The sequence below is a fragment of the Astatotilapia calliptera genome, chromosome 8 (genome assembly GCF_964374335.1).
Source record: "Astatotilapia calliptera chromosome 8, fAstCal68.1, whole genome shotgun sequence".
NCBI lineage: Eukaryota > Metazoa > Chordata > Actinopteri > Cichliformes > Cichlidae > Astatotilapia > Astatotilapia calliptera.
Window position 1 is genome coordinate 718,611 of NC_137429.1, and position 26,390 is coordinate 745,000.

General features: G+C 44.6%; 2 protein-coding genes and 1 long non-coding RNA gene across 3 annotated transcripts in view; 2 read left to right on the plus strand and 1 right to left on the minus strand.

Annotated features, from left to right (window-relative positions):
* Nucleotides 1-655: 655 nt before the first annotated feature.
* On the minus strand, nt 656-4,075 carry LOC145430550 (uncharacterized). Its single transcript, XR_013911131.1, has 3 exons — nt 3,745-4,075; nt 1,858-3,657; nt 656-1,667 (listed from the first exon to the last, which is right to left on the minus strand). It is a non-coding gene; the product is annotated as an uncharacterized LOC145430550 (long non-coding RNA).
* Nucleotides 4,076-4,802: 727 nt separating this feature from the next.
* The window catches only part of LOC113027924 (cGMP-dependent protein kinase 1-like), a 74,225-nt gene continuing 52,637 nt past the window's right edge, over nt 4,803-26,390 (plus strand). Inside the window, exons 1-2 of the mRNA XM_080305796.1 lie at nt 4,803-5,726; nt 23,451-23,617. Of these exons, the coding sequence (XP_080161922.1) occupies nt 5,407-5,726; nt 23,451-23,617 (487 nt within the window). The 5' untranslated portion in view covers nt 4,803-5,406. The remainder of the gene's footprint in view (nt 5,727-23,450; nt 23,618-26,390) is intronic.
* Nucleotides 14,447-18,942, plus strand: LOC145430549 (uncharacterized). The gene is made up of 3 exons (XM_080305797.1): nt 14,447-17,715; nt 18,236-18,317; nt 18,488-18,942. The coding sequence occupies exons 1-3, from the start codon at nt 17,589-17,591 to the stop codon at nt 18,681-18,683; spliced, it is 405 nt and encodes a 134-aa protein (XP_080161923.1). The 5' UTR covers nt 14,447-17,588; the 3' UTR covers nt 18,684-18,942.

The window sequence follows — 26,390 nt, forward strand, 5'->3', positions numbered from 1 at the left end:
TTGGGAAGAGATGAAAAAAATGGGAGCACAGTTAGCTAACTCTGTTGTTGCCTTTCCATTTAGATCTTACGCTGATTGTCCACGACAATAAAAGAAAGCATTCTAACTTGTTGCCTTTTTGTTGTGAATGCAGGTATGTGACTGTGCCACACTGTTTAGAGTACACATTGTTTTATGCACAGTTCTGAAATATATTTCTGTATTCCTTTCATTTGGGAAATTTAAGATGGAGATTAATTGTGTTGAGGTTCTTCTATTTTGTTTGTATAATTTTACCACTATATGGGCACACTGCAAGTGGAAACGTAATCCTCAGAATAACGAAGGATTCCTGTGAGATCTTACGCCGATTGCCCGCCACAATAAAGGAAAGCATTCTAACTTGTTTTGTGATCTTGTTGGTCAGCGTTGGTTTTCTCCGTGGAGTCTCCCATGGAGGCCATTTTTGCCCAGCCTCTTTTTTATTGTTCATCGTGACCTCTGACTTTAACTGAGCTGCATGAGGCCTGCAGGTCTTTGGATGTTGTTTTAGGGTCTTCTGTGACCTCCTGGATAATTTTGGCCAGCCGGTCGCTCCTGGGAAGGTTCGGCACCGTTCCAGGTTTTCTCCATGTGTGGATAACGGTTCTCACTGAGGTTTACTGGAGTCCCAAAGTTAAAGTTAAAAGTTAAAGTTTAATTATTTATATAGCACATTTAATTACAACAGGAGCGTTGACCAAAGTGCTGTACAAGAATACAACATACATAATAAAACAACTTAGAGTATTAAAAGCAAACACCAAATATGAATTAACAAATAACTCTCATGCTGTATTAAAAGCCAGTAAATAAAAATGTGTTTTAAGATAAGATTTAAAAAGATTGACAGTAGGAGCCTGTCTGATGTGTAGGGGTAAATTACTCCACAGCTTAGGTGCTGCGACTGCAAATGCTCGATCACTATGAACCAGCCTCGACCTTGGTACAGCTAAAAGCAAAAGATCACTTGATCTAAGAGATCTAAGGGGGGTATAAGTCTGCAAGAGCTCAGACAAATACCCGGGAGCCTGTCCATTCAGGGCTTTGTAGGTCAACAAAAATGTTAAAGTTAATTCCGAAGTGGACAGGGAGCCAATGGAGAGAGGCGAGCACCGGGGAAATGTGTTCACATCCTTTAGTACGTGTCAGAAGACGAGCTGCAGCATTCTGGACCAACTGCAGCCTTGCCAGGCAGGTCTGGCTGACTCCAGCATATAAGGAGTTACAATAGTCCAGCTGGGATATAATGAAAGCATGAATCGCTCGTTCAAAGTTTTTAAAAGATAAAAATGATCACCTTAGATAAAAGGCTCAGTTTGAAGAAAGACCGCTGTACGACTGAGCTAATTTGTTTTTCAAAGGTGAAACGTCAGAAATGTCTCTGTAACCTTTCAGTCTGAAAAAGTTGAGTCCATGAGGAAACCTTCTGACTGAAAACAAACGTGTCTGAGGATTCAGCTGATCGACGCTCCCAGCAGTCGGCGTTAGGTTTGGTAAAGAGATAAAACCATCCGACCTGACCTTTGAGTTCAGATGAACTGTGGGGTCCACATAGCTGTGGTTCTGATCTTTAGGTGCTTTTAAAGGTTTAAATTAACTTCTGTTCTTCAACATGTGTGGCCAGATGTTCCCCGTGGTTCCCAAATCTAAAAAAACAAAATGTCGAGTTTTTAAAGTTTTATTTAGAGGTGAAATCTTTAATGTATGTTTGATCTTTATTATAAGTTGTCATCTATTCATTTTCTGCTTCCTGTCTGGATCTGCAGTCTAAACAGTCAAAAATTTTACTTTGAAGGGCACAGTCCCAGCTCTACTGGGACCTCCACTCTGCTTCACCTGTAGTTTGAGCAATTTGCGGTGGGGGGGGGGACTTCTCTGACCCAGCTGCATCTCCGGTGAGATGAGTGGGCTGGAGGTGGATGTGGGGTGGCAGCTGAACGCTGAGCAGGTCGGGGAGGTGAAGCGCAGGCTGCAGGAGGAGGAGCTTCCTGAGGAGGAAGGTGCACAAGTGTGAGTAGGAGGCAGAGCTACAGAGATTCAACAAAACCCAGAGGTGAGCTCACACACCTGAGAGTGATGTCACTGATACACAACAACAAACCTGTCAGAGAAGTTTGAAGAACAGCTGATTCACATCAACACCTGCGCTTTTATTCTGAAAACCAGCCATATATTTAAATTTTTTGTGCTTCGTTAAATTATCACTGTGTTTATAATTTATTGATTGGTGTGTGTGAATGAGAGCTCCACAGTTAATGAGGTCAATGAGGTGAAGAGTAATCTGGATACTGACGCGTCACAGATCCATATTTAGATGTTTTTATTTCTCAGTGCTCACGTTTAACCATCGCTGTTACTGTTATTGTGTTGGAGCGACTCTGACTCACATCGATTCTTCTGGGATTAATAAAATATTCTGATTCACAACATCAAGGTGCTTTTTATAGTAAGATAAAGACCCCACATTAATACAGCGAAAACTCCAAACTGACAATCATATGACCCCGTATGAGCAAACACTTTGGCGACAGTGGGAAGGAAAAACTCCCTTTTAACAGGAAGAAACCTCCGGCAGAACCAGGCTCAGGGAGGGGCGGGGCCATCTGCTGTGATTGGTTGGGGTGAGAGAAGGAAGACAGGATAAAGACATGCTGTGGAAGAGAGACAGAGGTTAATAACAGATATGATTCAATGCAGAGAGGTCTGTTAATAAATAGTGAGTGAGAAAGGTGACTGGAAAGGGAAAAACTCAATGCATCATGGGAATCCCCCGGCAGCCTACGTCTATTGCAGCATAACTAAGGGAGGATTCAGGGTCACCTGGTCCAGCCCTAACTATATGCTTTAGCAAAAAGGAAAGTTTGAAGCCTAATCTTAAAGTAGAGATAGTGTCTGTCTCCTGAATCCAAACTGGAAGCTGGTTCCACAGTTTGTCAGCAGCTTGTTGTAATGACAGTGATCGTCCAGCAGAGGGCACCACGTGACAGCAGGAGTCCTGAGCTGGCCTTCAGCCGCTCTACCTGCTCTTTAGTAACTTTATTTATAAAAGACACGAACGCTCTTTGTTTTTCTATGAAATGTTTTTTCTTCACTGCTAAAAGGTAATAAAAAATTCAGCTACGAGACAATTATTGCAGAGAAATACTTAAAAATAAAAAAACGAATAACTTTACAAAGCCCATTAAAGATGATGAGCTGATAAAGGATCATAAAGGAAGACTATAGAAGACAACATCACATAAAAGCACGTCCATAAAAATGTGGTTTTGAAGGAAGTGGCTGATTTTATGAGCCCGCTCTGCTCCAATTACTAGAACTTTATTTCCACAAACAACAAAACAGACCGACTGACATGAAGCGACCCCTGCAGCGTGCAGAGAGACCACAGCGCGGCAGCAAAGGTGCCACAGGGGGAATCGAACCGTGGACCTGCAGCACGCCGTGTGCACAGGACACATCACCACATTCACTCAGGAAGCTGCAGGCCTGCACACAGTGCTCCAGCAACATCCATCAGAACCACACCTGTCGCCTCCACCAGCTTCTGATTCCGACTCAGCCCGGGTCCAGGACTGGACTCGTGTTCCCACCTGAACTCCACCCTGAGAGGTCTCAGCGTCCGCTGGAGTCTGTGGTCTGAGGAAATGAGCGCGAGGGTGAAAAGTGAGAGAAATATAAAGAGAGCGGAGCAGTGTGAAGGCGAAGTTCAAACATGACATTTACAGGTGAAGGTGGAGGTTCCTTTATGATGCGTGTTCGAGGAGATCCTGGATGTTGTTTAGGCTCCGCCCTCTTTGCCTCAGAGGTCACAGAGACTGAATTAAAGATGTTATCCACCCCAATTTCCTGCTGATGAAGCTGGTCTCAGTGTGCGTCTCCCTGATGGGAAATAAAGGTGTGTGTGTGAGCGTTGGGGGGTTGGAGGTTGCCCCTGGGCTTCTTAAACATAACTCCGGCTCTGACACCAGCCGTAAATGTTCAGGTTTTAAACCCTGAAGCTTCAAGTGTTTCTGAGTGAGTGAGGAAGAGGAGGAGGAGGAGGAGGAGCTGAGGCAGACCAACTTTTCGTGGCTCGTGTCGTTCAGCCTCAGCTCCGGTAACTCGCTGAAGTGCCGCCGGGATGAAGCGGCAACGTTTCCGTCCTCCGGTGCGCGGCAGAGAGAGGAGAGCGGAGTGAGAGCGTCTCCTTCCTCCCGCACGTTTCTCTTTGCGTTTTTTTCGCTTATCGGTTTGAAAACAGCTCGTGTGCACCTGAGTGACGCTCAGCCTGCAGCAGGAGGAGCGGGGGGAGAGCAAGGCTGATGTTTCACGCCGTGTGTTTGCGTGGATTCGCTTCTGCGGACGCCGCTGTGCTGACCCAGCCTTCCTCCGGACTTCACGCGAGGACCTGTGGATTCTTCACTTAAACTTTGTTCCACGCTGTCGTCTCTCTGGTCGTCTCTCATTGATCAGATGTTTCCTGGAGGTACAGCTGCTTCTGCAGGCAGGACGCTGAGAGCTGGTGAGTGTCTGCTCAGGTTTCCTCTCACTCATCTCCACATCTGCTCAGATGAAACAGGGAGGATGTGAGGTCACACCTGAGGACCAAACGTTTCTCCAGTTGCATCATCAGGAATTTTGTTTTCCTTGGTGGACCGAGGAACTCAGAGAACTTTAAAGACTTCAATGGGAAAAACCCGAAACTGCCACAAAGAAGGAAACTATCCTAAAACCAGAACTAGGTGTTTGCTCTCTGGTGAACCCCATCTGAGGAATTCAGGGAGACCCTGGATGTTCTTCAGTACATACTGAGAAGAAAGTGAGTGAAACTAACGACACACCTGAATTATCCTCCTGGAAGAACCTGCAGCATTACCTCAGACAAACCTCAGTGAGTTGCCAGACTCAACGGTTTTGAGGGAGGGATGTGAAGAGAGCTTCTCAGACACTGAGCTGAAACCACAGGAACTACATGACATCCCAGGAGGCTTCTGAAGACGCTGAAAGTCTGAATCTGAAGCTTCCTGAAAGTCTTTCTAATTTTTTACGTGACCCCCGAGAAATGCTGAATGTGGCAGAAGAAACAAAGTAAGTGCGGGTGTACCAAAGATCCTGGGTGTAAGAATATTTAAGAGTTGCTGTAACTGGTCATAGACTAACACTTTGACCAATCAGGATGAGCACTTCAAGGATCCTGAACATCCATAAAAACAGGAAACTCTGAGGAGGAGGTGCTGTGCAGGAACATGACTTTTGGAAGTCAAAACTTTTAGGTGCTCAAAATCCTCAAACACCCCAGAGGATTCGAAGAGTCGAGTTCTTTAGGAGAAGAAGGTATTCCAGTGGAACCTGGGGGCGTACCCCAGATAGTTCAAAAGAACTCCTTGTGGATCCCCTGAAGGACAGATGGGGACCTTGCGGGACCTCCAGTATGCCCTGCAGGAGAAGATCGAGGAACTTCGGCAACGCGACGCCCTGATAGACGAGCTGGAGCTGGAGCTGGACCAGAAGGACGAGCTGATCCAGAGGCTGCAGAATGAGCTGGACAAGTACCGCTCGGTGATCCGGCCCGCCACCGCCCAGCAGGTCCAGGCGCAGCAGCAGAACCTCGTCCTGCAGCCGGACCAGCACCGCAGCAAGCGGCAGGCCATCTCCGCTGAACCCACCGCCTGTGACATCAGCGACCTGTGCCATGTGACCCTGCCCTTCTACCCCAAGAGCCCAGAGTACGTAAGCTACCTGCACCTTAAAGGGTTAGCTCGTCCTCCTGCAGATCTGCGGCTCTGAATGAGGGCAGCGCTGCAGGACTGTTAGAGGTTTCTTTATTGTAGTCAATGACATGAGTAGAGCTGATGTGATGAGACAGACCGCTGCACCTTTACCCTCAGACACATAAAGGGTCATTTCCAGTCGTTTGATGTGATTATGCTGTTTGGAGCTGAGGTTCATGTCTGCTGCGATTCTTGAGCGAGGAACGCAAACATCCATAATAGATTGAGTTTTTGCTAAACGCTCCAGCTGCAAACACCTGGCTCACATCTGAATTATGAGCAGCTGTTCATCAGCCACGCAGACGTCCTGAGAACCAATCAGATTTAACTCTGTTCTCGTGACTGATGGGCTGAAGGTGCAACAACAGTGAGTTGTTTTACGGACTGAAGGCTGCAGCTTCGTTGGGTGTGATTAAAGCTGGAAGCTTAGACAGTTTGTGGGTAACACCACAGCTTCAGGTCCGTCATGTCTAAGGTGACGTATCAGCCACACAGCAGCTGTGACGCTGCGCGGTCAGAGCGCCGTGTCATGGTTTCTTTGAGGAGAAAGGTGAGAGGAGCTCCTGCCTCCTGAAGCCTGTACAGGGGCTGATCCAGGATACCAGACCCTTCAGGCTCTGTCCTCCTGCTGCGTGTCCTGGTGTTAGGCTCACAGCTTTAGGAAGACCTGGACTTCACTGCTCTGCATGGGTTTCATATTTAGAAATAAATCCAGGTACAAAGTCTCTGCGTGCGTTCATGAGGCTTTTTAATATGGCGCTGCTGGTGCTTCACAGCACCACCAACCCTCCGATTAACACATGACCTGCTCTACCACAGACAGATTTTACTGCTAGATTACAACTTAGGTGTTTAAATAAAACAATTTTTTATGAAGTCAGGCATCATTCTGTATTTTCATCACTCTGTATTTTGGAAATAAGTTGGGACTAATCTGGGAAACTCCTGCAGCTGTCACAGACTGGCACAGAGCGAATCGTCGCTGTAGCTTTTTTTAAAAAGCAGAATTTAATAAGAATCAGTAAAAACACAAAGATGTGAGCAGGTCAGTGTGAAGGGAGATTCCAAACGGGACCAGGTCATGCACGAAGTGTGGGCGGCTGTTTTGGGCCATACTTCTGTGGACTTTTAATTTTGCGGTCTGACATGAGCTAGGTGCATGTTGTTATTTTGAATGATGCTTCCTGCATGAAGCCGCCACACGTTAGCTCATGTTGTCATTGTTGTCTGGGACCAGGATGCACAGCATCTCTGCTGCTTCAGTGAAGGTCTGATTACAAACGAGTAGACGTGTGGAGCCGGCAGCACGGGTCGCTTCACCTGCACAGGTGGAAGCAGAGGACGGCGTGCAGATTCATTCTCCTCCCTGATCTTTCAGAATCAGAATCAGAATCAGAATGGGTTTATTGCCAGATGTTGAGGTTTACAACATTAGGAATTTGCTGCGGTGCTTCAGTGCAAACAATAAGAATTAAAGTGCTATGTAGAAAGAAAGATATGTGCATGAGATATACATGTGATATATACATGAGAATGAGAATTATGAATGCTACGTAGAAAGATATATACATGAGTGCAGGTGGTGATCAGTGCCAGACATGAAATGATGCAGTGACACAGCGTAGTTTGTCATTTTCCACATTTGCCTCTTCAGCAGTGAGGAAGCATGAAGCATTCATAAGTGATGCAGTGTGTTCACCAGCTTTTCCTTCCACGGATGAAGTCGCCACGAAACACGTCGACGGCTTTCACATCACATGATTCGTTTGCACGTGTTAGTCTTCATGTTGTCGTGGACACATGTATGATGAGTGACGATTGGCTGTTTTCTCCTGTTAACGGTGGGCAGCGCGTAGACGACCAGTTTTTTTGGTGCCTGCAGCACTGCAGGGCCTCGTCAGCCTCGCGCAGGCTGGCCACTCCACCTCAGAGGCCTCCAACACCAAACACTCGACGCGGTTCGGGAATCCAACCTGCTAGTTTAGTTTATCTGCTCATGTGTGATCAGGATGTCTCTGACTGCAGCCACTCATGGTTCAGCTAAATAGATTTAAATGCTGTGTTTAAGTAACATACACAGAACTATTATATTCATAAGCTCAAAATCTTATTGGAAACATAACTGAGTTGAATGGTTGGCTGTAAAGTCTGCCGGGTTCTGGTGTGCAGGAAGTGGAAGCAGATGGATTTTCTGAATCAAAGATGGTCCGACCAGCAGCAGCGTTTGAAGGCGCTGTGAGTAATCAGATGCTCAGCCTCAGTTCTTCAGTTTCCAGGACACGTCACACTGCAGTAACCTTCGGCTCCCTGATGCGCCTCTGCCGCTCACACGTCTGTGTGTCGGCTCAGCTTTCCGCCAGAGAACCACCTGATGCTGCACTTCCTGTGCGAGTGTAGACATTTGTACCTGTAATGACTCAGTGTTTGCTCCTGACAGTTTCCTGCACTCACTCAGTTTGTGCTGGAGTCACGTTTGTTCTACTTTTAACTCTGAGTGAAGCTTTTTCTGGAAACAAGGTTTTACTCAGAGCTGCTGCCCAGTTTTACTTTTGGACCTTTATGATTGGTTACAAAGGTCATAAACAAATATGCAGGACTGCTTTCTTCCCTTTGTGCAACATCTCTACAAATGGAAACATCACATTATCTTTTCAGGAAGTCCTAAAAACTCCCTGAAAGCCTTCAGCTGATCCAAAATGCTGCAGCAAGAGTCCTGACAGGGACTAGAAAGAGAGAGCATATTTCTCCTGTTTTGGCTTCCTGTTAAATCCAGAATTCAAAATCCTGCTCCTCACATACAAGGTCTTAAATAATCAGGCCCCATCTTATCTTAATGACCTTGTAGTACCATATCACCCTATTAGAGCACTTCGCTCTCACACTGCTTGCGCGAGATGTGGCTTACTTTTGTGTACGTATACATATATATGGACCAGATGGTGTCGCCCCCTGCTGGCTGTTTGAGAAAAGCTGCACTTTGGCATCAGTTCCACTTTTCAGACCTGGAAGCTGCTGCCGTCTTTATTTACAGGTTGTGGGTGGTTCCCACTAAAGTTGGTGTTTGCAGCACACACACACACACACACACACACACACACACACACACACACACACACACACACACACACACACACACACACACACACACCTGACAGGGTTTCATTTACATCCCACCACCTCTCGCTGTCAGCGCCTGCCTGAGTGTTTGTCTCTGTGTGTTGTTGTAGAACAGTGTCACGGTGGAGAGTGTGTGGGCTGCGAGCGCCCACCAGCTCTCCTGCTGTCTGCAGCGAGGCTCCAGAGGCAGACGAGTTAATGATGAGCTGAGACTCGCCTGTCACAGATCTGCTGCTGACACTGGACTTTTATTTTGAAAGTTGTGTGTCAGGCAGGCTCGTCCTGTTTGTTCCTCGTTGCTGTGTTTGATGAGGTCGTTTTCATTGGCGGCTCTTTTCCTCCTGCTCCACACGTTTCTGCTGACAGTTGGATGTTTTTGTGTCACCTGCGTTTCCTGATGTGATGTTTCGTTTTCTCGTCTTTTGTGTTTGTGAATAATGATTATAAGATTATTGCTGCAGTCCTCAGGTCTTCTCCGTTTTCTTTCCTCTCTGCATCTCATCTCAGGCTCTGTGAGCACTCTCTGAGTTTGGTCCTTCTTTCAGTTTACTTCAGTTTTATTTTGAAAGAAGGGTCCTTTGTGGTGTTCTTTCTTTGTACTTCCTGCGCTCCTCAGCGCCCTGATCCTTCTCTGGGCTTGTATTTCAGGTCATTTCCTCACTCTCAGTTTCGCTTCCTCCTCACGTAATCGTCGTAGTGATCGCCTCTTTAGAGTCACCTGTGTGTTACCTGTTCCCAGTCAGCCAATCGGTGCTCTCACGTCATAATGTGCAGATTTGCACTCAGTAATGCTGCTGTCTGTGTTTCCAGATGATCTCCTTGTGCAGGACTTGCATGCAGCGCAGTGCTGCATTTCACTGTCACATGCTCATTTGATGTTGTGTGTAGGGTCACATGACGCATCCTTTTATGTGAGCATGCTCAGAGCCTGCAGCAGGAAGCCTGTGCTAGCCAGCTAACACAAAGAAAACCAGCTTTGTTAGCTGGTGTGTTTGAGTCTGCGTGTGTCCTCGGGCTTTACTCACCCTCGCTCGCTCTTTGTGTTTGGTATGTTTTCTGATAAAACTTCTTTATTCTGCCCTTTCTATTCTTCTTCTTCTTCTTCTTCTTCTTCTTTTTCCAGTCACCCCCTTTAGGGATCTGCAGAGCTGATCATCTGCTGCAGCTATTCCTATCCCAACATCCTCCTAGCCCTCTGCATGTTCTCCTTGTCCTCCTCTCACATCCACGAACCTCCTCTGAGGTCTTCCTCCTCTCCTGCTGTCTGCAGCTCCATCTTCATCATCCACTCTCCCTTCTCTGCACACGCTCAGACCGTCTCAGCCTCTCTGATTTTTCGCTCCAAATTAAACTTTTTTTGGTTTTAGTTGCCTTGAAGATGCTTCAGCCCTGTTGTTTCCACAGTTACAGACGAGTTTTTCTTTCCTCGGGGATGCTGAGGCCTGCAGTCATGCACCGGCTGTAGCCTGGTATCTCCGTGCTGCATCAGTGGGTGTCGCGTGGAGCGTCAGGCTTCCCTTTCCTCAGACGGATCTCCATCAGGATATGAAAGTCTCCGTGTTTCCTCCCGACTCTTCCTGTGATGCTTTCGCCCCCTCTGGCACCTCTTTCGTTTGCTCGGCTCTGTGTTTATTGTCTGTGTTCAATTAAGTTTTTCTTTTTTTTCTTTGAAATACATTTCCTCACATCCTGCTGATTAATTTTTGTTCTTTAATTCTTTTATGTAAACAGTAGTTTGGTTCCTATCTCGTCACTTGTTCTGCTTTTCCTTTTATTTTCCTCCTCACTCCGACTCACGCAGTAATAATGTCTGCTTCATCACCCCCTCCATCCACTCACAGCGCTCTTTCATTGCTTTCCTCCTGAGTCCAATTTGCATGCAGCAGCTGGCCACTCATATTTCTTCCTTTGCAGATTCACCAAAATAAAACCCAGCTAATGGATCCTCTCTGTGCTCGTTTGACTGCCTGGACAAAATAAAACTGTCAGTCTAACGTTAAGTAGACCTTCAGGTGTATTTTTTCCTCTGTAATACAGTTATCTTGCATACATGAATGTTTTACAGTCTCGGAAATGTTGGCTGCCTGCACTGAATTTGATTTTGACCGAGCTGCCGCATTAATCTCAAACAGCTGAGGTGAAATTGTAGATTTTACACCTGCAGTTCCTCAAAGATCCACTAGATTTTATGACCGCTTCAGTTCTGAGAAACCTGATTTTGGTTTGACTTTCTTTATTTGATTTTCAGTCATTTCTCTGATGCATGTATCATCTATAAAATGTGTGTTTTCATCCATACAAGCGAAACGGTTTGCTCATAAAAGAGGGGCATATCTTCCATGGCTGAAAGTGATGCCAAGCTCCTTCAGCCTGTGTTCTCTCTGATGTTGAGCAGGGTGCAGCTCTACGAGGAAAAGTCTGATCTGAGCTCAGTGAAGTTCTCCCTGGTCTCAGTCACTGGTTTGAGGTCTGACTGAATGAAACATGAAGTTCATATTAGAGATGGACCGATCCGATATTACGTATCGGTATCGGTCCGATACTGACCTAAATTACTGGATCGGATATCGGAGAAAAATAAAAAATGTAATCCGATCCATTAAATATCACGAGAGCACCTCACAAAACTTGCAACACGCCGTAACTCACCTCAGAACGTTAGCACGTCGGAGCAGTATGCATCACGTGATAGAGCGGCTGTGGCATGCAGGACCTGTCGGTGGTCTGGATAGCATGTGGAGCTTCGCTAGCAACCCGGCATTTCATCTCCGACAAAGTTATCCCCGAGAGAAGTAAAGCAAGTGTGTAAGTCCATCTCTGAATGTAAAGCATTCCTGCGTTAAGCTTAACAAGCGACTGCCTCTTCTTGCTGCTACTTCAATCATGAAACTGCTTAATGATCAGCTGATCGTCTCTCTTGTTTGTTTTTGGCCCACTTTGCACCAGAAAGAGGAAACCAGCGGCTGAACAACAGCAGCACGTTTAAGCTTGATCAGCTGTTGTTAGAATGTATTTAATATTACTTTCTACTCGAGGATCTTTTTCTACGTAGCTGACGCTGGTAACTGTGCAGGGGCGGATCTAGCAAAGTTTAGCCAGGGGGGCCGATAGGGCATTAACAGGGAAAAGGGGGCACAAAGACATACTTTTCTTTCTTATTCTCATTTAAAATGTCGAGCTTTTAATAAATAATTATCTGACACCCAAAGTTTTAATTTGATGTAAAATGAATAGAAGTCAATTACTGTATATAGTGACTATTAAGTCTAATATATATACCCTAGTAAGCTATAGTACTTTTTCCTTTGAGAAGGTACCATCTGTGCAGTCTGCAATTTTGTTGAAGAAAGATGTTGAATCTATTTAATATTTCTTGAAAAATAATTGATTTCTGTGCATTTTTTTTCACACTGCATCAAATTAAGGTTGATTACGTCGATTAAGCATCATGAGGTGGAGCGTGAGGGGTGGTTCCCTATTTTTTATTTATTTATTTTTGTTGTTGCTGGGAGTTGGAACCCTATTAGTTAGGTTGCTTAATATTTATGCTACTCTTTAAAATACCAGAATAGGGAGGATGGTGTAGGTTTAAGTTTATTAGATTGATCAGTATTGCTGAACTCTGAAACATTTTTTTTGCATACAGGTATAACAGAATAGCTTTAGTGTAGTTGTTGTTTTAAACTTGAGTATGAACTTATACAAAATGCAGCAAGATATTTTAAAAAACAGTTTTGTTGATTAAAAAACACCATATCGGATTCATATCGGTATCGGCAGATATCCAAATTTATGATATCGGTATCGGTATCGGACATAAAAAAGTGGTATCGTGCCATCTCTAGTTCATATTGGAAATGTTGGTCCATTAGAGTCACATAGAAGCAGTGAGCAGGGTTTAGCATCAATCATCTGCATAGAAAATGACATTTACCTTTAATTCATGCACAAACCAGCAACTGTGAGACAAACAAAGTCAGAGGTCCTCACACGGAGCCCTGTGGGATGCCACAATTTGAGTTCAGAGCATAAAGTAAGAGGAAGTGAAGCTACTGAAGACTCTTCTGAAACAGTTCTGCTTTTTAAGTTATCATCATCCTCAGCTTGTGCCACGTTAAACCTTCCTCCAAACCCTCTAACATCCAGTAAATCATTGCCTTGAATTAAGCACTGTGAATTAAAATGCTGCTCTCTTTAACATTCATTCAGCCGACTGTTCTCACTGCGGACAGCTGGACATTATCCTCTTTGACATTTTGACACCAGAATAGTTTCCAAGCCATGTTTTAGCTCAGTGAGATGAGCAGCTGTTCTCAGAGCAGGAGGCGCGGGTTCAAATCCTGCTTATGGCAACATTTTCTTCAGTTAACACTTCAACTGTTTAAACTCTTTCCCACACAAATTTCAGCTTTTTCACCTCTTTTTAGCAAAACTTTCAGTTTTTCACTACTTTTCAGCACAAATTCCAGCTTCTTCAGCTGTTTTCAGCACAAACTTCAGCCTCTTTTCAGCACAGATTTTGCTGATTCACCTGTTTTCAGCGCCGTGAGATCCGGTGGCAAAGGTTCAAATCCTACATGTGACATTTGCTGCACATCTTCCCTCCTTGCACTCTCCCTGCTTTCTTGACACTCTTCAGTGTAGTCTTTCAAATAAAGCAGTATTCAGCAAACAGTTCAGCTTGTACACAGTGTTTTCAGCAGATAGTTCTCCTTCTTCTGCTGTTTTCAGATTCCACTACACGGCATTCACACTGCATTTTCGTTAGAAATGCAACTTTTTCTAGTCATAAATGAGCTTCACAAATTAAACTGAATTACTTCCCCAACAGATCTGATGAGGGTTTGGATGCTGTTACATCAGTCTGAGTGAGCTGCAGGTGTTTTCAGCTCCCAGCAGTTGACACATCAGCAGCCTTTTTCTGAGCTTGTGGGAGCCTGAGCTGTGAGCCGGCTGACAGCTGGGAGTGTTGGTTTTTCTCCTGTTTTCCATCTTTTTCCACTGTCTGTCTCTTTCAGTTTGTTTCACTTTAAATGAGCTTTGACAGGAAGGAAACCTTTGGCTTTGCTTTAATATGCTCTCCCTCCCTCTGTCTCTTTGGGCTGATTCATGGGTTTTCTTTGTGACGGCACTGTGAAGGAGGATGGAGCTCCTCTCCTGACGAATACACCGTATCTGACAGCAGAGTTCGTGTGTGGCACCAGCTGCTTGGAAAACCTGTAATTATGATTTGATAGTTGAGAATTAGCTTCACTTACATTGGAAGAGACTATCTTAATTCACATTTAATCTGGGATTTATTTGTCTTAATGAAAATGGATCTGTTTGGTAAACAGGGACCAGAGCAAACTAAACAGGAAGTGCGCAGTTATCTATAAATCCTGATTCATAAATTATCTTTAAAATGTACATGCTTTATTTTTAATTTTGATGGTTTCCTCACTGCAATCTGCTTTTATATGTCTGTTAATTATTTTTAGTTATTTTATCTTTTTTCATGAATTGTATTGAGATGCATTCAAAGTCTCTTCTAAGTCCTTTTTAGTACATAAACTAATAATTGATCAAAAATTGAATTACAGAAACCTGGTTGCAGCAGGATGATTATGTTAGTTTAAATGAATCAACGAGTCATTCTAACTACCAGAAAAGCACAGGCTGAGGAGGGGATGTGGCAGCAATCAAAACCAGTCTTACTTGTTTTCATCTATCGTCCACCTGGGCCTTACACAGAGTTTCTGTCTGATTTCTCAGACTTCTATCTGATTTAGTTCTGAGCTCAGATAAAATAATTATTGTGGGTGATTTTAACATCCATGTAGATGCTAAAAATGACAGCCTCAACATGGCATTTAATCTGTTATTAGACTCAATTGGTTTCTCTCAAACTGTAAAAGAACCCACCCACCACTTTAATCACACTCTAGACCTTGTTTTAACATATGGCATAGAAACTGAACATTTAACAGTGTTTCCTGAATATGATCAACCCATCTCTGTTTCATCTGCAGAGGAATGGCTCAGTGCAGCGTTCGATACTGTCGACCATAATATCCTATTAGAGCGATTAGAACATGCTGTAGGTATTACAGGTACTGCACTGCAGTGGTTTGTATCATATCTATCTAATAGACTCCAGTTTGTGCATGTAAATGGAGAGTCCTCTTCACACACTGAGGTTAATTATGGAGTTCCACAGGGTTCAGTGCTAGGACCAATTCTGTTTACATTATACATGCTTCCCTTAGGCAGCATCATTAGAAGACATAGCATACATTTACACTGCTATGCAGATGACACCCAGCTCTATCTGTCCATGAAGCCAGATAACACACACACATGCTTTTGATGTTGAAACATGCACAGGAAGTCTGAAGGTGAGGCCATCATTTGAATGAAAAATGAACATAAACCAATCGGAGAGAGAGAAAACTTCAGGAGTGGTCAAACCAGCTGTAGTCAAACTAAACTTTATAACATCTAAAAAGGTCAGGAGCACCTGGAAGGGGCAGGTGTATCACTTTGAAGGTCTGCAATCAAGAGACGTCTTTTCAGTTCTGAAGGCAGAGATCCACAGTAGCAGCTGTTAGTTTGTGCAATTACTTTTGAGACTGAATTGCAGTTTTTCCATATAGTACTTGGGGTCTGTCATATGGACGCTGCTGCTGTTGGAAACATTATGAATAAAAGCTGTGAGCTCATGTTCAGGATCAGAATGATTAATCAGCTTTTACAGACCAGTGTTTGCAGCAGGGCCAAAGTCATGGGAGAGGATTCATTTCATTATTTCCTGCATGGTTTGGTGAGTCTGAGCTTCCATCACTGTCATCAGGATGTCTGCTAAATATTTGTCTTCCTTTGCATGCATGCTGCAGTTTCACAGTTTAATATCAACTTTTATTGCTTACTTACTAAAATTGAATTTTCATGCTATTGGTACTTTTTAAAGCTGGCTTTACTTTTTGTTCTACCTTTGCTTTTTTCATAGCAGTCTTTTTAATGCAGATGTTATTTGTTCTATTCAGACAGTAACGTGTGGCTTTAAACACTTGATTTAAAGTTACGGCTGCTGAACAGCAGTTTGTCGTCTGGGTTTTTGCAAACAGCCCATCAGCTGTGAATGGGCTTCGGTTTTAAACACGAGAGTCTTTGTGAAGCCAAAGACTGTGAAACCTTTTCATCAGCTGCTTCAGTAAGCGTCCGTATGCTGCGATTAGACTGGCAGAGGAGCTGCAGCTCAGACAGATCTGTGGCGTTTCAGACACTTTCACAATCAAAGCAGAGCACTAAAATAAGCTTTCAAAGGAAGGCAAATATAAGCTTTAGAGGTCTTCTGCTGAATCTGTCACAGAGAGCAGGTGGGGTTTGTTCAGTGCTCAGCAGACCTGAGGGCAGAATTGCTGGTTTGATGTGTTTCTGATCACTGCAGGTACAATCCTCATTACAACTCCTCGCAGCTTCTGAGAGAAACATGGGAATCGGCTCATTCTGCAGCCGCTGCCCTCAAACCACCACAGGAGATGTTTCACTAATGTAGTAACTGCTTTGCAGATGATATTTTATGTAAAGAGGTCATTGTAGGAAACAAATGTCAGGCTTGTTTGGTTTCAGCTGCTCCGCTGTGATGACCTTCTGTTCAACTCTGTTTTAACGACTGAGTTTTTCACTCATGATTAGACAAAAGAAAAATACATATGAAGAGTTTTAGCTCAATTCAATTTTATTTATACAGCGCCAAATCACAACAAAAGTCGCCTCAAGGTGCTTTATATTGCACAGTAGATCCTACAATAATACATACAGAGAAAAACCCAACAATCATATGACCCCCTATGAGCAGCACTTTGGCGACAGCGGGAAGGAAAAACTCCCTTTTAACAGGAAGAAACCTCCAGCAGAACCAGGCTCAGGGAGGGGCGGGGCCATCTGCTGTAATTGGTTGGGGTGAGAGAAGGAAGACAGGATAAAGACATGCTGTGGAAGAGAGACAGAGATTAATAACAGATATGATTCAATGCAGAGAGGTCTGTTAATACATAGTGAGTGAAGAAGAAACACCCAGTGCATCATGGGAATCCCCAGCAGCATAACTTACGGTGTGTAAGTTCCACCGAACGCGGCCAGAGCGTCAGGTTTACATGTAAAGTCAATGTAGAAGCGCGATGACACGCGATTGCGGGTCCCGCGAAAATTCGGAAGCAGATTTGGCTCGCGAATAAAACCACGCGCGTCAGTTTTTGTTTTCCTTTTTTCTGCATACGTGCGTTTCGCATCTACCACTCGAGTTGGAAAAATCTGAACTCCAGCGTCAATTCGTGCCGCCACAACCAATCAGGAGCCTGGTGACGTGGCTCTGACCTTGGTCAAAGGGGCAGATCCAGCCAAAGCCCTTCATTCTTCATTCAGTATGGAGGAAAAGCTCATCAGTGCCGTGGCTAATCATCCAGAGCTGTATGATGCTAGCTGCTACTTCTGCCGAGACAGGAATAAAAAGGACCTAGCCCGCCTACTGTCCCACTATTTTCCCACTGATGTTCAAATACCTTTCCGCTAACAAGATAATGCGTTTATTCAGAGGACCTCTGCAGGAGAAAGTGGAAGAGCCTCAGGGACACATATAATAAGGAGAAGAGGACAGAGAAGGAGAAGAGGAGTGGGTCTGCAGCAGGATTGGGGAAGAGATGGAAGTTCTTCGCGGTCATGGGGTTTCTGGACCCCTTCCTCACCCCGCGGGAGACAAGCAGCAATATGGTGCAGACCGTGGAGAACTTCCCCCCCGAGGACCAGGGACAGCCCGGAGAGGCAGCAGGGGAGTGTCAGTCAGAAGGTATGTTTACATTGAGTTAATGTAGGCAGTTAATTTATGCGTGTTGTCATATAGGAATATATTTTGTTTATTAATAAACAGCACACAGTGGTCCTGCTGTTCATCCGTCACTGCTTCGCTTTTTCGCTGATTTTTTTATTACAGTACAGCATTGCATTCTGCAGCCTGATTGACAAATCTGCTCCGTGTCGTGTCTCCTGCGTTTGCCAAATTTATCATGTTTGGTTTTGATAACCATCACGTCCAATACAAAAAAACAGCACAAAAACACTCTTAACTATGACCCTCATTCGGAAATACACACCTGCACCGCGAGGGAAAAAGGCGCACGAAAGTGGCGCCGCAGACGGAGAAAAAGCGCGGCATAATACTTTTACGTTTTAAAATCGACAAAGGTTTGCACTTTGAGAATCAACTTGTGAGAACTGCGACTACTGTTGCTGCAATAAATGAGAGACCACTGTATATACTTTCTCTATGACTATTGTCTTCAACCTGTTAACATTTATTGTCTTGATAGAGTCAACTGATGCTGCAGCAGAGCATCCCCTGTTGCTTCTCCTGGCTCCCCAGTCCCTGAGCTCCTGCTGCTGCACCCACAGGTATGTTCAGCAGCACTGATAGCTTTTTACTCAGTGAGATTCCCTTGTAATCACCTTTACTAAATATCTACAACCAATCTGATTATATCCTGTTTTTTTTTTCAATTTTGAAAATGAAAATCTAGTAGCAGCCTTCTTATTAATTTGTGTTGTTTTGTGCTGTTTTACAGGCCCACAGAGGAGGACGGCTCAAAGGCGGTCGAGGCACGGGTCCCAGGATGGTCCATAGGCAGTGGAGCTGGCCATCCTGGAGTCCCTGAAGTGGCCACGCCCGTCTCCAACGGAGCATTTCCTCCTCAGCCTTGTTCCTGCTCTGGAGAGCATGCCGCCTCAGACACGAGAATTCATGAAATTTCAAATGTATAAATTCGTTTGTGGAAACAGCACAGCTGTGTTAAATTTGGAAACATTGGACCCTAATGATCAGTAGTTTTCTGATGAGGCAGCAGCTCTCCAGGGCAGAAACAATGTTCTGATTTTTCTCCTCCTTCTCCCTGAAGCTCTTCCACTCCAAGCTGGGTCCTTTTTATTCCTGTCTCTCTGTAAATAGTTGAATTTTATATATTTATGTTTAATGTTTTTGTTAGTGAATTTATATATTTTTTCCAATAAACATTTGTAATGACTCATGTTTCTGTTCTACTACACAGCAAATGTTGGCACCCGACTTGACACAAGTAGAATTTATTTCATATTATACTAATGACAATATATACTAATACAGTGGGATGCAAAAGTTTGGGCAACCTTGTGAAAAGTCATTATTTTCCTGTATGAATTGCTGTTACAGTAAAAAATGTCACTTGCATATATCATATAGGAGACACACACAGTGATACTTGAGAAGTGAAATGAAGTTCACTGGATTTACAGAAAGTGTGCAATAACTGTTTAAACTAAATCAAGCAGGTGCATAAATTGGCAACACAAAAAAAGAGAAATGAAATGAATATTTAGTGTATATATCAATGTGTGTGTCTCCTATATGATATATGCAAGTGACATTTTTTACTGTAACAGCGATTCATACAGGAAACTAATGACTATTAATAAGGTTGCCCAAACTTTTGCATCACACTGTATATAGGAACATAGTGAAGACAAGTTATTTAAGAGAGTAAAGAGAGGTTAGTTTATTTTGGAGTAGAGCTCCATTTATTAAGAAAATTTTAAAAAGACAGGAACACTCGTTAGAGGTTTGTGGGTGGCTCTTAAAAGAGCCGTTGTGGGGAAGTCACTCGGACTTCAAACAGGCTACTCCTTTGGTTGCCAAGACACAGCTCCCTCCGCCGAGAAGTGGGCCATGAATTTCTCCCTCACCAGGACAGCCTCTCTGGAGGAGTTGTTTGCTGCTACATGACCCAGGCCTTGCAACGGCTCCACCACAGCAGGTGCCACACCCCTCACAGCAGGTGCAACACCCCTCATAGCAGGTGCCCCTCTCTCGTCCACACAGCGCAGAAAATTGTGGAGAACACAAGTTGCCTTCACACACTTCTCCACAATTTCAGGGCGGAGCTCCATGGAGCGCCAATACAACCTCCACTGTGAGGAGAGGACACCGAAGGCACCCTCCACTATCATCCGGGCCCTGGAAAGGCGATAGTTAAAGATCCTCTTCTTTAAAGGGAGGAGGCGTCCAGGGAAAGGCCTCATGAGCTCACGCCACAGCGGGAACGCTTCATCAGCCACAAAGACATGGGGCTGAGCTCCACGGTGTTCTCCACCAGGTAGAGGCTGGTCAGGAGGCATATGGAGAGTCCCAGCCCGAAGAGCCTGACCAAAGGTGGAGTTGGCCAGAATACCACCGTCGCTGGTCCTCCCGTATCCCCCAACATCAATAACGCGGAAGCGATACCTTTCATCCACAACCGCAAGGAGAACAATGGAGAAAGTTCCCTTGTAGTTGTGGAACATGGATCCTGAGTTGGGGGGTACCTTCGTCTGGACGTGCTTCCCATCCAGAGCTCCACAGCAGAGAGGGAAGTTCCAGCGCTCCTGGAATGGACCGCCAGTCTGCAGTTGAAGGCGCAGCCATGAAATCGTCCACTAGACAGTACCAGATGGCCGTCGCTACCTGGGGGATGATCTGGCTCACCATGGACACACCAACTCGAAAACTGAATGCGATGGTCCTGAAGGAGTCCCCGGTGACAAGGAACCTGGACAAAATTGTTTAGAATTAGTATTATGTGTACTGCAGTTACAAATACATTATTTCAATTCCAAAATACTTTTGTGATGTCAGATTTAAATTACAAAACATAAATCTTACATAAAACATTTTGTAATTATAAGGATAATTACATGATATATATTAGATATAATGTAAAACAGTCTGTGGTGATTATATAACAAATATTCAACTATCCCAGAATTAAACCAGGTCTAAATAAAAAGGAGTATCACTACAAAGGTTAACTCACAGTGGTCCTCATACCACAGTTTGCTATCAGTAAACACTGACGGCATTCATTGATAGCATAGCACATCCATGTTAGCAGTGTATAAACGATAGTTTAGCATATATTACCACAGGTTTCAATAAAGGACTACCGTATTAAACACTTTTACTAACCTCAGGCAGACAGACAGGTGCTCTGCAGGTGGGATTGAGCGCCTTTAGTTGGTGTCTAGGCGGGCGATTCTGGGACCAACGCGGGACAGCAGGTCCTCAAACTGGCCGAGTGAAAGACGGTGGTATCGCTGAAATCGGCCGTCATCCAGGTGCAGATCCTGGAGCAAGTGGTGAAACTCACCAAACTGCTCGCGCGTCTGCAGGACCTGATGGACCCAGGTACGGCGAGGACGGCCTTAACGCTGCTGCTCTGCTCTCCACAGTAAATACAGAAGGGAGACTCTCTCTTCAAACGCTAGCTCGACAGCTGCCATCTTGCAAAGATACCGTCAGGCACAACTTCCTCCCACATTTCCGGTTCACGCATGTCAAAATATGCAATTTTGAGGCGCGATTGATTTGTGTTGGACACGCGACGAGGTGCGAATGTGCACACGTCAAATTGGGGGCGTCTGGGGCGTTTTCGCTCATGTCTATCGTGTTCGGTGTGAGGATCCAGGATCACCTGGTCCAGCCCTAACTATATGCTTTAGCAAAAAGAAAAGTTTGAAGCCTAATCTTAAAAGTAGAGATAGTGTCTGTCTCCTGAATCCAAACTGGAAGCTGGTTCCACAGAAGAGGGGCCTGAAAACTGGGGTGTTGATTCATTTAAACTAAACATAATCATCCTGCTGCAACCAGGTTTCTGTAAGGCAGAGTAAATCGATTTGTTGATCAATTATTAAGTCATGTACTAACAGAGACTTGGAGGAGAGAGACCTAATATTTAATAATCCACATTTCACTGTTTTACTCTTTGGTTCAGATGTGGATACTGTATTGTTCTTTCTTTGTAATTGTTTATGTTTCAGTTGTTTGTTGCTGGTTTTTAGTTTGTTTTTTGTCTGTTTGGAAGCTGACACAGTCTCTATGGAGATGGGTTTTTGGGGGGGTAGCAGGAGGAGAGAAGCTGCAGAGAGGCGTGTAAGACTGCAACTCTGCTTCCTGGTCCCAACTCTGGATAGTCATATTTTGGGGGGTTTAATAAATTTGACATATTTCTAGAAATGAGAGCTACTCCATCCAAAGTGGGATGGATGCCGTCTCTCCTAACAAGACCAGGTTTCCTCCAGAAGGTTTGCCAATTATCTATGAAGCCCACATCGTTTCTGGGACACCACTCAGACAGACAGCAATTTAAGGAGAACATGCGGCTAAACATGTCACTCCTGGTCTGATTGGGGAGGGGGCCAGAGAAAACTACAGAGTCCGACATTGTTTTGGCAAAGTTGCACACCGATTCAATATTGATTTTAGTGACCTGCGATTGGCGTAACTGGGTGTCATTACTGCCGACGTGAATTTTACCCTTATTTACATACATTTAACCTTAGCCAGCAGTTTTAAATTTCCTTCAATGTCGCCTGCTCTGGCCCCTGGAAGACAATTGACTATGGTTGCCGGTGTCTCTAGCTTCACATGTCTGAGAACAGAATCACCAATTACCAGAGTTTGACCCCCGGCGGGTGTGTCGCTGAGTGGGGAAAAACGGTTAGACACATGAACGGGTTGGTGGTGTACCTGGGGCTTCTGTTTAGGACTATGCTTCCTCCTCACCGTCACCCAGCCGCCCTCTTTCCCCAGCTGCTTGGGGTCTGCCGGGGAACAGCTAGCGGGGCCTACGCTATCTTCGGCTGCACCAGCTACAGGGGCCTGGCTAGCTACGGGTGAATGAAGGGTGCGAAGCAGATTCTCCAATTCAGTAATCCTGGCCTCCAGAGCTGCAAATATGCTACATTTATTACAGGTACCTTTACTGCTAAAGGAGGCCGAGGAGTAACTAAACATCTGACACAAGGAGCAAGAAAGTGCAGGAGGGACAGGTGAAGTAGCCATGGTGCTAACGAGTCGGCTACGAGCTAAGCTAAGCTAGCGAAACAGTACAGAGACAGAGAGTGAATACTTTGGCTATAACTTAGGTAGTGAGTACACAGAAAGTGTGCTTCTGATAAGCACGTGAAGATTGTAATATGAAAAAAGAATGTTTCTAACAGTTCTTAATTAAATTGCTAAGCAGATAAGCTACTCAGAAACACCACTGTGTTTGAGCGAGCGAACACCAAGTGACAAGGCCACTGGTTTTTAAAGCAACTTTTGAATCAAATAATCATCAGATGAGTCATAAGTGAAACAACCGTGAGGTTCAACCATAATATTTGCATGATTCATACTTAAGCCTTCGATAATCGCAGCGGTTCGGAGACTAATTTAAGCCCTGTGGTGCTTCTGTATTCTAACTCTGTATTTCTGCATGAAAAATGAGAAAAACTTGGTAGGACATCAGCGCACAGGCAGTTTATTTTGCACATAAAGATTGAGACCTCTATCCCATCCAGAGAGGTGTGCATGCAGGTGATACCGACTTTGAGACGCACAGGTGTTTGCTCTTATCCTCCAAACATAGCGGCGCAGATACATTTCCCCTGATAATGAGGAGGCGTGTAGGATAAAGGTATACTCGTGAAAGTAGAATAAGGACTTACTTACTGACCTGTTGTCCTCTCTCCTCCTCTCAGATCGAAGGAGCTGATAAAGGAGGCCATCTTGGACAATGACTTCATGAAGAACCTGGAGCTGTCTCAGATTCAGGAGATCGTGGACTGCATGTACCCGGTGGATTATGGGAAGGACTCGTGCATCATTAAAGAGGGTGACGTGGGCTCGCTGGTGTTTGTGATGGAAGGTGAGGAACCCACGGTTTGGTTTTCTGTCACTCTTCAGGATCTATTTATTTATTTCTCTGTCAGCAGTTATTTTTAAAGCGAGGTATTTCTGGCAGAAATTTCTCTTTTCAAGAACTTTTCAGGTTTGGGGAATTTGGGGAAAATTCTGGGTGAAAAACTACTTTTGATCTGAGGTGAGGGGACTTTTGAACCAGGCCGTGCAGCTTGTTGTCACTCAGGTCTGTTCTGGTTGTTAGACTTTCCTGTGTCATTTTTTTTGTCCTGAGAGTTTATCAGATGTTTCTTTTTTGCTGGTTCTTAAAGAACTTGATGTTTTTCCTTGAACGAATAAAAACTGTGAATTTTGAGCTGTAGTTGTAGTGCAATGCTCATTGTGAGCATCTTTGTTTCCTTGAACGAATAAAAACTGTGAATTTTGAGCTGTAGTTGTAGTGCAATGCTCATTGTGAGCATCTTTGAATGTGTGGTTGGTGACAGACAGCACCTCTCCTCACTCCGAAGCTTTTTTTAAAGGAACTGTCTCACATTAGATAATACAAATCTCATCTCTAGAAGAAGCCGACCCTTCAGGTTTGCTTTAACGATCGTGTTTCTCCAAACTAAACCTGCCATTGTGCCTCTGAGACCATCGGTGGGTGAATGAAAGTTTGTAAAGAGGTTTGAAGACGAGAACACTGAGCCAAACCTTTGGAGACGCAGAAACGTGAAAAAGTTCATTACGGCGGCTCGTGAGGAAATCGTTTATCACTACACGAGAAATAGGATTCCAGCTTTCAGCTTCTTGAAATAAATAATTATGGAACTCATTTATTCTTTAATGACTACATTTCCTCCAATGAGCTGAGGAGTGAATAATTTCACAGGTCTTCTGTGTGGCGGTGAATTCATGAAGTGTAGCGACATGGAAACTCCTTAACAAGCGGTATCTCAGAGTTCCGTGACATTTCCGCCTGAAGTTTCCCAGAGCGCCGTTCGACCTTCAGGATGTACTTTGCTCGGCCGCCGGGAACATGTCAGAGCAGCGCGGCATTGCGTAACGTGTCAGAGCGCCTGAAGGCTTTCACCTCCACTCTGCTGCTGGTTTCCCTGCTGCCTTCACACCACACACTACTTCTGCTGCTGTGAGGAAGAGGAGAACTCAAACACAACATTTTTCTGCTTGTGGAAAAAAAAATCACAAAAATCGTCCTGTAGGTAAAAAGTAACTTAGTGCGGTCACAAAGATGAATGACAGTGTGTCTGAACAGCCAATCAGTGAGCAAACGGCAGAAAAGAAAGAGAGGAACGAAGAATGATGGGAACGTGTCGGCACGAGTTCACTGCTCACAAGAACTGTGACATCACTACAGCCACATCACCAACTATAACTAACTAACTAACTAACTAACTAACTAACTAACTAACTAACTAACCTGTGAATCAACTGCTGGAAAACGACAGGACAGGAAATAAAGTGACTGCAGACAATGTTCAGAGTCTCCCTCGTGTTTTTCACTGAACAGGACGCTCCGCCTTCATCACCATCAGCTGTTTCCAAAAATCATGGATTTCCACAAGAAACTGAAACGTCACTGAAGCATGGCATCGCATGTAACATTAGACCGCCGTGAGGTCATCACTTGACGAGATGGAGCTGTCACCTACAGAGGACTTCAGATCATTTGGGTGCTTTTGATTCACGTTCAGTCATTAGTTTGTTTAAAGGAATGAATTAAAGAGACTCAATGTAACAATGTAACATATTCTTGTTTTATTAGGAACAAAAAGAACTTGCAAATTTACCAAACATGTCTCAGTTTGGCTGACAGGTTAGGGTTAACGCGACTGCCTGAGTCTGAACAAGTCAAATTCATTATTGAGCTTTATTATAAATAAAAACATAAAATAAATAAATTAAATAAAACACGCAACGGTCCCGTGGAGGACAGGCAGTGGGCTGGAATCAGGCTGAAACCCTGATGCAGGGAGTTCTCACCTGTTGTCCACATGCTCTGTCACGGTTTGCGGGGCAAGCCGTGTGGATTTGTAGTAAGGACCCAAAAGGCGGCAGCTCTGGTGCAGGTGAGTGTTTATTTACAGCAGTGGGTACAAACAGCAACGGGGTGTGAACATGAAACCGAAACCTAAACTGGGTAAACTAACAACACAAACCAGGAATGACGGTGCAGGGAGGTCCGGGGAAATACATACAGGGAGACCGAGGGGAAACAACACAGACGAACCAGCAACTACTATGACAGAAGACACAACTTAAATACACTCAGAGAACACAGGGGGATTACATACAGGTGGGAACACAGCTGGGAGTAATTAACATGACGAGACTAGGGAGGCAAACTGAAAACACTCACATAAGACACAGACCTTCACAATAAAACAGGAACTTACACATGAAAGGACACAAACTAAGAAACGCGGACTAGATACAGGAACACACGGGCAGAACAGAGTAAACACTAACCAGAGGAAGAACAGAACCAAAATCGCGAAGAGAAAACACAAAACGCTGGGTCAAAAGGACCCAGGATCATGACATGCTCAGACAGGACTGAGGTTCTCGTCCCTGCTTTGTTCCTCTGATGTTTCACTCGCACTGACTAACCAACAACGCTTGGTTAGGAGAAGGAGAAGGCTGGGGTGAACACTACACTGGGGGAGTTTAACACTGAGATAAAGGTCGTCTTGCTCTGTCAGCTGCTCCTTTCATGGGTCACCACAGCTGATCATCTCCTTCCGTCCCAGCATCCTCCTCTGTCGCACCAAGCCAGCCTT